The 14,046-nt window shown below is 43.7% G+C and overlaps 1 protein-coding gene and 1 pseudogene across 1 annotated transcript; one reads left to right on the forward strand and one right to left on the reverse strand.

Annotated features, from left to right (window-relative positions):
• Positions 1-3,624: 3,624 nt before the first annotated feature.
• Positions 3,625-6,581, forward strand: LOC100825554 (ethylene-responsive transcription factor 1). Its single transcript, XM_003578114.4, has 3 exons — positions 3,625-4,065; positions 5,280-6,216; positions 6,316-6,581. Exons 1-2 carry the CDS (start codon positions 3,756-3,758, stop codon positions 6,173-6,175), a joined length of 1,206 nt encoding a protein of 401 aa, XP_003578162.1. The 5' UTR covers positions 3,625-3,755; the 3' UTR covers positions 6,176-6,216; positions 6,316-6,581.
• Positions 6,582-12,504: 5,923 nt separating this feature from the next.
• On the reverse strand, positions 12,505-13,606 carry LOC104585102 (annotated as a pseudogene).
• Between the last annotated feature and the right edge of the window lie 440 nt (positions 13,607-14,046).

Here is a 14,046-nt window from a genome sequence, read left to right on the forward strand (position 1 = left end):
TACTCTCTCCATTTCACAAATGTTGGCGTATTCGTAAAGATAAAGCTTTGACCAAAAATTACTCCATTAATATATAAGTTATATGATACGAAACCATGATCATTAGCAAGAACATTTAAAGATGAATCCATTGATATAAATTTCTTTTATGAAAAAACCGCATAGCAATAGAGTTTTCATTGGTCAAAGACTTGTTTCAACGAAACAAAATATGCCAACATCTATGAACAGGAGGAAGTATTTATTTAATCCAATGATTTTTCATCGATTTATTTACATATATAACACGCTTCAGTATTAAGCATCTTCTTCATTCAATGCACGTATGATTGAAGTTTGATGACATAGAGAAGTGTAGTACACCCTGATTTTAAACAAATAATAAAGAAGTACACTTATATTTTTGTGGTGCTCCTAGTTGCCATGCGATGCCAAGCTAGCTTGCAAAGCCAAGGGTGACGTGCAGATATGGACACACAAAAACATACGCGCTGTACTCGCGTTTCCTATTTGTACATTGAATATTACGAAAAACGGCCGTGGGTTGGGTGCGCACAACAAAAATTTGTGGCCTTGGATAATTTGGCATTTTTTTGGCGCAAAATTAAGGGAAAGGATCGATCGTGCCAGCAAACCTGACTATCTGAGGGATGCGCTAATAAATTCGGCCGGCGTTGATCGAAATTAAAGGAACATGCATTTTTTTTCCTTCACATGATCGTGAAAACTATTGTATATTGGAGACAAGAACTACAGTACCAGCTGTTCAGAGCTCGAAGTCAGACTATGTATGCATGTATTGTAGTACAAGTCAATGGCTTGTAAACTGATCTTAGAGGCTAAACAAAATCTCGCTGCATATATTATACAAAACTGCCCATGCATCTGGTACAATTATGCATGTTTTTTAAAAACCCGAATACGACGAACCAGGCAGCGTAAGTGGGAAGATGGGCCGATACAATGTACAGTTCATCTCAGAGGCTTCAAATAAATACAGGTCGCTGTTTAAAGGTTTATGCTTCTTCTCTTTTTAACCATCCAGTGGAAGAATAAGATAAAAATAGCACGCATGGAAAAATAACAAAATATGCTTTTTTTCTGAAAGATACTTTGATTAAAAAAATCAGATAAACGATGTCAAGGAGAGAGAGGGAGAGAGAGAGAGAGAGATTTGGCACGGGAGTTGAACAGACAGAAACTTGCAACACGTACAAGTGCACGTACTATTGTTTGATTTGTTAATTTCTACAGGTGAACACTAACAAGCTCTTTGATTCCCAGGACTGAAAACACGGGGATGGGGAAAACGTTGAGAGTGCAATGCACTCATGGTGGTCAGCTAGTGTCCTTTTGGTCATCTAACCCTGAAAATGCCCACTTAGCACTCCGAACATTTTCCAGAACGGTTCGCACTCCGAACTCGGCAAATAGGCCCAAAAGCATCCATTTGGTGAAGAGAGATAGTGCGCGCAAACGAGATTGATCTTGCATTATACGGGGTTTTATGCTTTACCAAGTTTTGCAAACCATTAATTAGCTAGCCAAACAGATTAGTTAAGGATTTTTTTAGCCCTTGGTTTGTTAATGCTTACCAAAATACTTGATTTTTTAAGAATTGCTATCTTAAATGAAGCCTTAACGAAGGTTTGTGGAAAAAATGTGAGAAAAGGCAGTCAATCAAACAAAAGCCAAAAAAATTATTTCCTGTAAAAAAAAAACCGGTAAACATACTTGGGCACAAACCAAATAAGAATAGATCATCATTTTTAGAGTTTGAAATGTTCAATCAGCCGGCAGCACATGCAATAGAGTGATTGCGAGTGTATTTAACTCAGATATAATACTGTGAGATGGTCTCTTAAATACACATAGTTAAATTCATATAAAATTGCATTAAGACATGTTGGTCTAGTCATACAAACTTTTTAGAGAAACACCTATGCAACCTACATGAAAAGCCGGCTTTGAGCCCATCGGTTACAATACTGTAACCACAGAGCACTTTTTGTCACACATCCTGCATCGCTTTATTGCGTAACGTCTATAACATAACTTTATAACTTTACTTGGCCCCTTCATTTACTGATCATGAGTAAACCGGAAAGAGATCACATGATGGCCAGTCAAATTAATTGATGCATGTGAAGCGAGAACTACCGGTACACATTGCGTTGGGCACAATGTCGATCACATGACCGGTTTGCTCCGAAAGCACTTCCATCGCGAGAACCATCTATGTATCTAGTCGCCATCTAAAATGCATTTATACATACGCTCAATATCATAGGAACTTTGCGCCGAAAAGATATCACACGATGCCACAGTCAGATCAATGACACGTATATAATCAACACACATTGCGTTGGACACACCCAATCCCAAAGCCTTGTCCATCACATGACTGGTTTGCTCCAAAATCAGTTCGATGCGTGAGAACCATCTATCTAATCGTCATCTAAAGTGTATTTATATGTCCACTCAAGGTCGTAGAAACTTCCAACCGAAAAAATACCACAGACAGATTAATTGATGCACGTGAAGCAAGAACCAGAGCACATTGCATCGGACATACCCAATCCCAAAGCCTTGTCGATCACGTGACTGGTTTGCTCCAAAATTAGTTCGATGCGCAAGAACCATCTATCTAATCGTCATCTAAAGCGTATTCTATGTACACTCAATGTTGCAGAAACTTCCAACTGGAAAAAATACCACGGGCAGATTAATTGATGCACGTGAAGCGAGAACCAACGCACATTGCGTTGGACACACCCAATCCCAAAGTCATGTCAATCACGTGACGGATTGCTCCAAAATTAGTTCGATGTGCGAGAACCATCTATCGAATCATCATCTAAAGCGTATTTGTATGTACACTCAAGGTTGTAGAAACTTCCAACCGAAAAAATACCACGGGCAGATTAATTTATGCACGCGAAGCGAGAACCAGCGTACATTGCGTTGGGCACACCCAATCGCAAAGCCATGTCAATCACGTGACCGGTTTGCTCCAAATTCAGTTCGATGCACGAGAACCATCGTCTAAAATGTAAAGTGTATTTATATATACACGCAACATTGCAGAAACTTCCAACCGAAAAGAATACCACGGACAGATCAATTGATACACGCAAAGCAGAAACCAGCGCACATTGCGTTGGGCATACCCAGCCCCAAAACCCAGCCTCAAAGCCTCGTCGATCACGTGACCGGTTTGTTCCAAAAGCAGCTCGATCGCGAGACCATCTCTGTAATTGTCATCTAAAAATGCATTTACGCGTACGCTCGAGATCAGGTAAAACTTCCAATTAATTGATCGAAGTTTGGAACCGATCCCTGCCTAACTCGTCCACCGCCTACGGGACAATGGTACGTGCCACTCCAAACGATAGTATCTCGTAGGGTTCTCATTGTCATCTGCACGGCCAAACATGCTCGGATGGATCATGGAAGGAGTTCTTCATCAGTTCAAGAACGCCCCCTTCCTACAGTTTACAGTTTGGTTGTGGGAGAGACACGAGAGCTCAAAAATTACCGGGGGTTAAAAAGGACCCAGGGTGATTGTCTCTGTCGACTAGTGCGTCAGCTTACCTTGCTATTATAAGTAGGGAGCACCGGCCGCCAGCTACCACACCAGTACACCACCCCCCGTCCATCTCCCCCTCCCCCGTTCCGCTTCCTCCTCCCTCACACAAACTGTGCCGCCCGTGCTCTCCCTCCCACCGACCGGACCCTTGATCCAACACCTCGCGATGTGCGGCGGAGCCATCCTCTCCGGCTTCATCCCGCCGTCGGCAGCGGCTGCGGCGGCGGCGGCCAAGAAGAAGAAGCAGCAGCAGCAGAGGGTGATGGCCGACGCGCTGTGGCCGGGGCTGCAGAGGAAGGCGCCCCAGGCTGAGGTGGAAGACTTCGAGGCCGACTTCCGCGAGTTCGAGCGGGACTCGAGCGAGGAGGATGCTGGCGGCGACGACGACGATGTGGTCGAAGTGGTTCCCCCGCCGCCGGCGAAGGCGGGCTTCGCCTTTGCCGCCGTGGCCGAGGGTGCGCTCCCTCCTACCGTCGGTGAGAACTGAGACGTCCACTGAAGTTGCCGGAGTACTTCTTCTTTTTTCCGCTTTAGGAGAGCAAAAGATGCCGCCTCTTTTGGTAGTGTTTCTTGAAATCGTTGTTGGAGAGGGATATGACATCGAATATTTACCGAATGGGCCTTCTATGGCAAGGCGTACATTTGATCTCGAGGCGAGTGATGGAACGAGTACTGGGTGCTGTAAATTTCGCTTATTTCTCCAAATCTGGCTAATTCCAGCGCAAACGAATTGCTAGGAAATCTGGTTCTTTAAGGGGTGATGGATTGTTTCTGTAGTACCGTGAAATGGGGGTTGATCGTTAAACTGAAACTCTGTCTTAGTATCTGCTCTCATTTTTTTTCCTAAACTGATCTAGTCTCTTGAGTTCCAAAGGTAGTTCTTATGGTTTCGCAGTGTGTTTGTTCATCTCCATTACTAATCTTGGGGTTTTGTTTGGTAAGTTTCCGTCCTGTATTACGACTTTAGGATTAACCTATGTTTTGGTGATGCTCTTGTAATAAGTGACCAGATATGTAACTATGGTCAAACATAATTTCTTAATTTTACGTATTGTGGTTATGTTTTCATTCGATGTACTGCCATCTCCTTGCCGTATCTTGAAATTTAGATGTATGGCCTTTGAGGGATCTATTGCTGTGAACAAGGGTTTATTATGCTTACTTGTTGTATCATGGGTGCTGTACTTTTTTCTTGTTACCTTCATACAGATTGTTAGGTGCAGGTCTAAGTCCTTACTTTGCACTTTTAAAGATAATTAGCTCTTGATTTCAGTTTCTTTTGTCAAATAAAAGAATTTAGGACTAAGTTAAATAAGCTTTTTCCTCCCCTGAGGCAAAACATCAATGTAAATCTAAAGTAGGTTAAAATAGAGTATATCCTTTTGTTAGATCTCATATTGCTGGGCTGCTGGATGAAATGTCAAATGTGATTGCTCCTAAGAGGCGTAGAAAATTAACAGTGTGTAGAAAATATATCCTTTTGTCACCAATCTGCTGGTGCTGTAGGCTGTTTTTACTGTGAAGCATTTGCTTGTGGTCTCTTAACAATATGTAGAATTCATGTCTATTGTTTCTAGCTATCATAATGTGCATATTGGTCGTTGATTGCTAACGGGATTGCTGTACTAACTTCCTGGTTGTTATTCAAAATGTCATATTGGGATTTATTAATAAGTAACCTTTAATGTAGATGCTGTTACCATTCCAAAGTCTGTCGAACATGATGGATCTGGTACTGGACCGGTAAAGCGCAACAGGAAGAATCAGTACAGGGGGATCCGCCAGCGTCCTTGGGGAAAATGGGCAGCTGAAATCAGAGATCCCAGCAAGGGTGTCCGGGTTTGGCTTGGGACTTACAACACTGCTGAGGAGGCAGCTAGGGCATATGATGCTGAAGCCCGTAAGATCCGTGGCAAGAAAGCCAAGGTCAATTTTCCCGATGAAGAGCCAACTTCTTGGAAGTCCACTGTTAAGACAATTGCTCAGAAATCTATCCAGAAGGCAACTGCTACCAATTCAGCAAAGCTAACTACACCTCCGAACACCTGTGACGACGAGTCTTTCAGTCATCTGAGTAATGCAGACAATGATTTGTTCGCCATGTTTGCCTTTGATGACAAGAAGGTTCCAGCAAAGCCAGATGAGAGTGGTGATTTCCTCACTCAAGCGAAACCTCTTGTTCCCACCGAGACATTTGGGATGAACATGCTCTCTGACCAGAGCAGCAATTCATTTGGCTCAACTGACTTTGGGTGGGATGATGAGGCTATGACCCCAGACTACACATCTGTATTCGTTCCTGATGCTCCCTATAGTAAGGTTGCTTACCTGGAAGGTGGAGCGCCAAAGAGAATGAGGATCAATTTTGGTGTAGATCTTTCTCCTCAGGGAAATGATGCACCCAATCTCGCACAAGACATATCTGTTTTTGATCCTGAGATGAAGTATTTGCCATTGCCTTATGTTGGGAGCAGCTCGGACAGATCAATGGACAACCTTGTGGTAAATGATGTCATGCAAGATGGGGCAAGTAATGTGGATGTCTGGGGCCTTGATGAGCTGCTCATGGCAGCTGGTGCTTACTGAGGAGCCATTGTTCTGGTCAATGGTCTGTCGATTGCAAAAATGTAAGCCATCCGTACTTCATAATTTGGTTCTTCTGATACTTCTCCTTTACAAGTTACACCTGTTGTTAATAAATACTATTAACTCTGGTTTCTTGCCAGGTCCCATGCTTATGGCCAAGATGATAAGCAGGTTATATCCGCTATGGTTTTGTAGCGGATCAAACCATAGGTATGCTAGATTATATGCTGGTGTAACTGGAACTTTATGACTTGTTTATACTCTGTTGCTATATGTCGTGTCTATGATTGTGTGCATGTTTGAGACTGGTTCAATAACTACCTTGGCCATATGTGTGCTGTAATGTGCTTATTAAGTACTGTATGGTTGTGCCTATATTGTATTGCACTTTGAAGTTCTTCCTTTCGCTTTCTGCTGAGACACTCTAGAGAGATCCAAGGCTAAATCAAGCTGATATATTAAATGATGTGTGATTATGTTTGTTGAGTTCGATTTGTGCCAAAAGATTTTGATTGGTAGGTGGCCAAGCCATTAGTAGCTGAATTTGGTTATGTTTTGTCCTATACTTAAATTAAATACTAGAGCAGTTCATTGTACCTGGGACTGTGACCTGAAAACTTAATTTAAAAATGATTAGCTGCACACTGGATTCGCGCTCTGGTTTTGCTTTACCATATTGGCTCTCCCGCAACCAATGACGAAGTCTTCGATTTTTCTAGCAAGTCTGCATCAACTTGCACATATAGCTGCTAGCACATCCTTTTCATCGTACATGCTTAGCGATGGCCATCATTGCAAGTAGCAATATCCATGGAACAAGATTCAGTGCTCCAGCCTCCAGGGCGTGCCTGCTTTGTGCCTTATTATTTCCGCCTAGTCGTGTTGTTTCCGCCCAAGGGGCTTGTAACCACTTCGTGGTAAATTCTTCTTCTATCAATCAATGATGCACTGATGCACCTGCCAGGTGTGTTCTAGAAAAAAAAATATTTCCAAGAATTTGCTTGTGGAGCCGAGCGAAAAACCTAGGAAGCAAATTGGCCAACTTGAATGTTTGCTTGTGCTGTCATGAACTCATGGATTCATTTGTGTTGGTGGTCCTCCTAAATATGCCATGGGTGTCTCAGTCACCAAGACTGTTGGATTGTGTTTGAAGGTAGTATCCAGCTTGCCCACTGATGACCATCTCGCCCGGCTGGTGCACGGGAAATCTATTAACTTTCTGATCTTATACCAGTATTGTCTTTTGGGCCCAATATATTTCTCCATCCGTGTCTCCAAAAGTCCAAATTCGCTAGCTACGGGCAGGTCCAGGCCACCTCTCGTCGGCCAGCCTCGTACGTTTTCATCTTGCTGTCTAGGCCGTCGGAAACTACAGCGCTCGCTGCATATGCACAAACCGGTCCAGATGCTTGGATGTGCGATGTGCGAAAGTGTGCTGCCGCCTCCGGCAAGCTGGAATCTACGGTGAGATTGTCAGTTGACACGATTTTAGGGACGGTCGAGGGAGGAACTGAACAATGGGAAGAGAAATTTCGAGAGAGGAGAGACACGGCGAGGACACAAAACAAGGGGGCCCTTCTCTACACACATACGCGCACGTTGGTCAGATATTGGAGCGAGCGATGATCGTCGTTAGAGGCGATTTTGGAGAAGAAGACACACCTATACGTCGATCAAAAATCATACTTTAGAAATACAGTTTTGCTATTTCTAAGATAACTAAGAAATAACTATGTCAAAGTCGACGCTAACAACCGTCTAATCCAATCACTGAGATTAATTCAAGATTCATAAAAGTACAAATGATGGGAACAAAATCTTAATCAGACGGTTATAATCGTTGATCGAGAAATAACTATTTTTAGAGTGAATTCAATTTTTTACCTTAGACAACTTTGACCCTATTTAGTGAGATTTCCGTTTTTTACCCCATTTAGCAAAAGTTTTGTCACAAGTAACCACATTTAATTTTTTATTACTTATATAGAATTCACTCAAAAAAAATGAAAAATCGAAATCCCATTTAAGCTACCGCATAGTACAACACCTGCGCCCTGCAAAGAATCCAAGAGTTTATCTTTATAAGCTTAAGATCAAATCCGAGAGGAATCCGTTTCTGGTTTTACTTCGGAGTCTAGTCTGTTTAGAGTTGTAAAGGAATAAACAAAGATATGAGTTGATTTCGTAGTTGAATTCGTATTCAGCACAGGGTTGTTTTCTTTGAGTCTAGTGTTGTAAACCGATATTGATTCTTCATTCAGGTGGCGTTGTGTTGGGCACGGATTCGGACCGAGTTGGGCGCTGGGTTGGCTGGTTGTAGAGCCTATATAAAGCAATAGAACGGCAGTAAAGAACGCAGGTTCTTGCGGCTAACAAATCTCCCGAGTTCGATCTACTTCTCTGCTTCGATCTGTTTTCTGTTCTGTTTTTCCGTCGCGACAAGGAGACACAGCAGAAACGCTGCCGCGACAGGACGCAGGAGCTGGGCTGATCCAATAATCTTCACGTCCAAAACCAAGAGAAGGAAAAGGGGATTCGGGTAAAAGCTTAAATGGGGTTATTGGTGGCAAAACTTTTGCTAAAGGTGTCAAAACAGAGAAATCCCACTAACTGAAACTTAGGAGTTAGGTGTCAAGAATGAAATTCACTCCTGACTCTAGACACTTACGTCAGAAATATTCATCGCGAATGGCACAATTCATGGCCTGGATCCCAAAGCAAATCAGTATCGATTTCCGATCACTCGAACTTGTCAAGTTCCGTGACAAAATGTACATGGACGATCCACTTTCAGTATTTCACAGCAACCTTCGGCAAGTGAACAAAAAAAAAAACGTTGCGGCCTTTGACAGTTGCTGAACCACGGCGATGAGCACATAAAGAAGCGCAGCGAATCATAGATGGTGTATTGCTTTGTTGGGTTGTGTCACTGTTGGGAGAATGACCCTGGGTAGGGTCATGATGACACACATTAGCCAAGATGATAAAGGCAAAGCCGGCACGGACATGTATGCCGGCATCTTTAAGCCAAACTAATACTAAGTCGGTATACCGAGTGTATGTCGGCATGTCTATCTTAACTTATGTGATTGCAGGATAAGGACGAATACTCTGATTTTGGCCACCGCCTAGATGTCTCAACGGTTTTATCCTCAACGCGTGGCGCAAAGTAAATCAGTGTTATCTTTACCACGGGAAAGCAGTCGTTGCCTACGTTGCGGTGTCAGGCGACTGTGCAAAGAAGCACTGAAAGAGAATCAGTGACGGAAGCCGGCAGGTGGCAGCGGTACTTGTTGCAGGACGCCAGGAAAAATAAAGTTGTCTTGTCCCCTGCGGTGCCACCCGGAGGGAACCAAGGCGCGTGCCCGGCGGGCCCTTAGAAGATAACGTTAGCCCCTGATCCACATATCAGTGTGACATGGGCGGTCCATAAATAGAGCACTACCTCTTCCAGGAGAAGGATCGGATCACTCAGGCATCTAGGATTTTCTCCTCCTTCTTTTTCTTTTTCTTCCTCAAGAAATTGCTCAAGGAGCACCATTGTAGATTTCAGTATCTCGGTTTATACAACAAAACAGGAGTAAAAGTGTTACCTCGACAAGAGGGCTCTGAACCTGGGTAAATCTGTATGTGCTTGTGTGTTTGTGCGTGTTTCTCTTCACGTCCTCACTCCTCCAGTTTCTTCTTCGTCCATCGTCCAACATAATGCATCCTATGGCATCTGCCGTGACACCACCGCGACTGTCACTCGTGCTGTGATGGCTACGTATCGGTGCTTTTGATTGCGAATGCCGCCATGGATCCCACGTACTTCCCAGGTTCACCGAACTGAACCCCTCCTTCCCTAACACAACGGTGGTTGTTCTGTAGTTCTTCAAGAAGATACATACAGTTAAAAATGGTCCCTTGCACAGGCAGCTGAGCCGTACTGTCGAGTGCCAATCTTGGCCTCATGGCCACCATTGGCCGCCATTTTTATGTGGCGTGCGTGCGTGTGAACATTATGGCCGCACAAACACGCGCGGATCCTAGTGCGGCTTCTTTCTATTGAAACTTGAAAGTGTGTGTACTGCTGCATGCCTTGTCTTTTTAGTTAGCTACATGCCCGCATCAATCATTTGCCTCACTCTACCTCTTCCCGGCCCGTACCATCTCCTCGTCGCTTCCTAGCGGTATCTGGGCTGACGTGTTTGACTGGAGGCAACAGAAAGTTCGCTGCGTTTTCTACGAGATAGAAAGTTTGCGTTCGTCACCGGCGCCCCTCCGAGATGCACTTCGGGCCTTTCCTGAGGACTCGAGGAGGCAAATCGCCACGCCGTTTCCCGGCCGACCATCCATCCCTGTCGACGCCCCGCCCAGCCTGACGGCAGCTATATACTAGCTAGCCAGAAATCCAGTGGTCACTGAACCGAATACGTACACGTTGCGCGCATTTATCCCTGCACCTTGGCCCGGTGCATGCATGTATCGTCGGCGTGATTCAAGTGGACGGAACAGGGCTGTGCTTCTGTTTCAGCTTTTGGTGTTTTTAGCAATATCAAAAGCACTTCTCCTGTTTACACATAGAAGCACCTTCGGACGTGCTTTTGATGCTTCTAGCTGAGAAACGTCCGGAGGTGCTTCTCAGATTCATGTGTAAACATGAAAAAGTGTTTTTGAGATTGCTAAAAGCATCAAAAGTTGAAACAGAAGCCCAAACAAACATAGCCTAAGCTGCATGCCGCCAAGAGAGCTGGCATTGCCTACGGTCAGGGTGCAACTGTAGTTCGGATAGTACATTCAAAGAGTTCTAGCGCACGTATGATCTCTTTTTCTCTCTTTTGTAAAGTTTTTTTCACTCTTCAAGTGACATCGAAGGAATCTCAAAAACTCGAATATTATAGAAAGCCAAAATAGTTTCAGGGAATAAGAAATATGTGGGAGGGTTTGTAATTAACCTCGGGTCCCACAAAAATAGTACATTAGGAAGGAACGCAACAGGAGGGTTTTTCGCTCTAAGGCCTTGCCTGCCCTCGAAATCGCTTACCTAATTTGGGAGGAGGTGCAGAGTCGCACCTATGCGAGCTCTATAGACCCGGGAGACTTGTAGTCAGTTTTTTCCTTGACCTCTCTGGCCATGTCGTTTTCTCCTTTTTCTATTTTCTCCTTGATCCCCCGGGGATTGAGCATTTGTACATTTCCCCCCCTCTTTAATCGAATGACGGAAGCGACGTCTTTTTCTAAAAAAAAAGGAAGCCAAAATAGTTTCACGGAATAAGAAATATGTGGAAGGGGTTGTAATTAATCTCGGGTCCCACAAAAAACTACTACCTCCGTTCCTAAATATAAGAAGTCATATTTGTCCTAAGTCAAAGTTTGATCAAATTTATAAAAAAAAATGTATCTTCCGATGTATAAAACCTAATAAAATCTTATACATCAGAAATCCACCGGTGCAAAATTAAGAAGCCCTTGTGGTTAAACTTCCTGGGATTTTGAGGATTCTAATTAAAAAATGAACTGCAATCCTAAAAATTTCCTAAAAGCCTTTGAAATCGACCTGTGCCAAACAAGGCCTAACTTGACCTAACTTGAGATATCTCCGGATGGCATCAAGGGGCGAGGATTCCAAGAGATTCAAATCTGCTAGACATGATGCTAATGTCTTGTTTTAGGTCGTCTATAATAAGGTATCTATGAAGCGGAGGTGGAATTTCTCTACAGTAAGGTTTCACTTTAAGTTTGCGGTCACCCCCGGTAACTGATCTATTTAGATTCTTAACTATCGATGAATGGCAGAATCACAAGTGTGAGTTTAGATGAATCTAAGGATCTATTAGGTAGGCTCAAATTTGCACTGTAGCAGTATCGAGGAAAATTGCCTAGCGCGGCCATCCTGAAACCCTCTACAAGCCCTGCCTCACGATGTCCCTGTATTCAGCAGTACATCATTTACTAGCAACAGAGTCTAATTAGTGACAGGTACACAATGGAACAAACTGTTCTTTCCACCGTTGAAGTTAAAGGAGCTTTAAGCAACCTATCCATTCAAATGTATGCGGTGGGACCATCCAAATATATTCAAAGGAAGCAGAACATGATTTACTACCAAAATAATCTGGAGTCTGAACTTCTCCAGTAACATCGTTTTCTTTTTTTAGTAAGTAACATCCTTTTCTTGGTATGACGGAAGAATTGAACTAGCATTGTGCCCCTCTAGTTGCAGTGTACAGAGCAATCACATGAAGTAATAATATCTCTACTCCAATTTCTAATTAGGTAGTAGCCTCTAAGCCTGCAAGCAATGCTGCTTTCTACTGACCGCTGGAATGGCATTAAGTTAGGCACACTCACCTAGTCACCTGCACCTTCGGTGCATTCTGTTGCCACTGAATTTTTTCCTTCTCCCACAGGTACTTTTGGTAATCCCACTCTATACGATTCTCATATGTGTGCATTCTGTTCTTAGTCCCCTGAGAATGACAGATACACAATGTCACAGCACATGCTGAGAACATATAGTTTCACGAGTTCTGAAACTCCTGAAATGTTTGAGCCCCAACTGATCAAATGCTCAGAACAAAACCTGCGGTTTCGGCACTTCCTCACTGCCGGCATCACCAACGTACCGCGCCATCCTTCTTCTCCACAAGATCACCGTTCTGTTGGGGCTGGTCGTCAGACGGCTTAGCAGGTAGGCGACTGTGGCTCTCGCCGTGGTACACCCACACCGCGTATCGCTGCCGGAAGCCATTCTTGCACAGGTGCATCAGCATGTCGTAACTTGGACCGCCGGAGGGTGTTGCCGCGTGGTCAGGCCGGACGCGGCGGAACGCGGGCTCCATGAACTCCGGCGTCTTCTCAGCCCACTCGGGAGTGATTGTGTCCCTGCTCTGGCGGCCCGTGTACATCTAGCTGCGCTGCGGTCTTCCGCCATCGTCAAGCGCTCCTTGCGCTGCGCGCACACATGATTGCAACTCTTGATGGCACAGAAACCAAACAATACCACATATGATTGCTACTGAATTTAATGAAATCACCTCAGATTACTGTATAATTTAATGAAATCCTCTCAGATTTGCAGAATTTAATGAAATCACCTTAGATTGATGTTGTGTAAATGTCTAAATGAGCCGAATGTTCCATGCACTCTCCAGAGATCGTCTTCCACCAACAATCAACATTGTTTATCTCAACGACATCAGAGATTGAAAACAACCACCAGGTCAAAAAAGAAGCCGAAGGGTAGGGTGTTGTCATCATTATTATTGTGATGAAACCATCGTCCAAGATACATGATACATAACCTGAAAACATTTCATCTTTGCTAGCGAGTCCCGTCCAAGGTCGCCGAGTGCTAGCTCTGCCCCTATCATCGCTACAACTAGTTTGTCCCTCGTTATTGACCCACCCTTTGGTATTGGCCCACTAACCTTGTTGCCATACATACATCCGACAACATTACTGGACACCTCGTATCACCTCCCTGAGGGTCGGTACTACACTTGTTACAAACTCAGTTGTGTGTAATGTTACATGCCACGTGAAATGTTTCACTGAGATAAGTTCTCTTTTAGAGTTTCAGTTTTGGAAAGTTTTTTCCTAATATTTACCCCAAAACGCATTCGTTCTTAAGCACTCGAATAAAATGAAACACAACCAGCTAGGGAGGAAATAACAGCATAAGTATTCATTTGAGTGATCAGTGGATTGATTTGGCTAATGAAGCATACCTTATAGATGCAAAATTGTGGGTGACGAATCCATGCCGTCTTGATTTAAGCCATTTTATTAGAAAAAATTATGCAACTATTAATGAAAAGTTCTATCTTGAATCCGAAACTGAAGTGTACTTGGTTCGATTAAACCATAAGGCTTGTTTGGTAGAAGAA

The sequence above is a fragment of the Brachypodium distachyon genome, chromosome 4 (genome assembly GCF_000005505.3).
Source record: "Brachypodium distachyon strain Bd21 chromosome 4, Brachypodium_distachyon_v3.0, whole genome shotgun sequence".
Lineage (NCBI taxonomy): Eukaryota > Viridiplantae > Streptophyta > Magnoliopsida > Poales > Poaceae > Brachypodium > Brachypodium distachyon.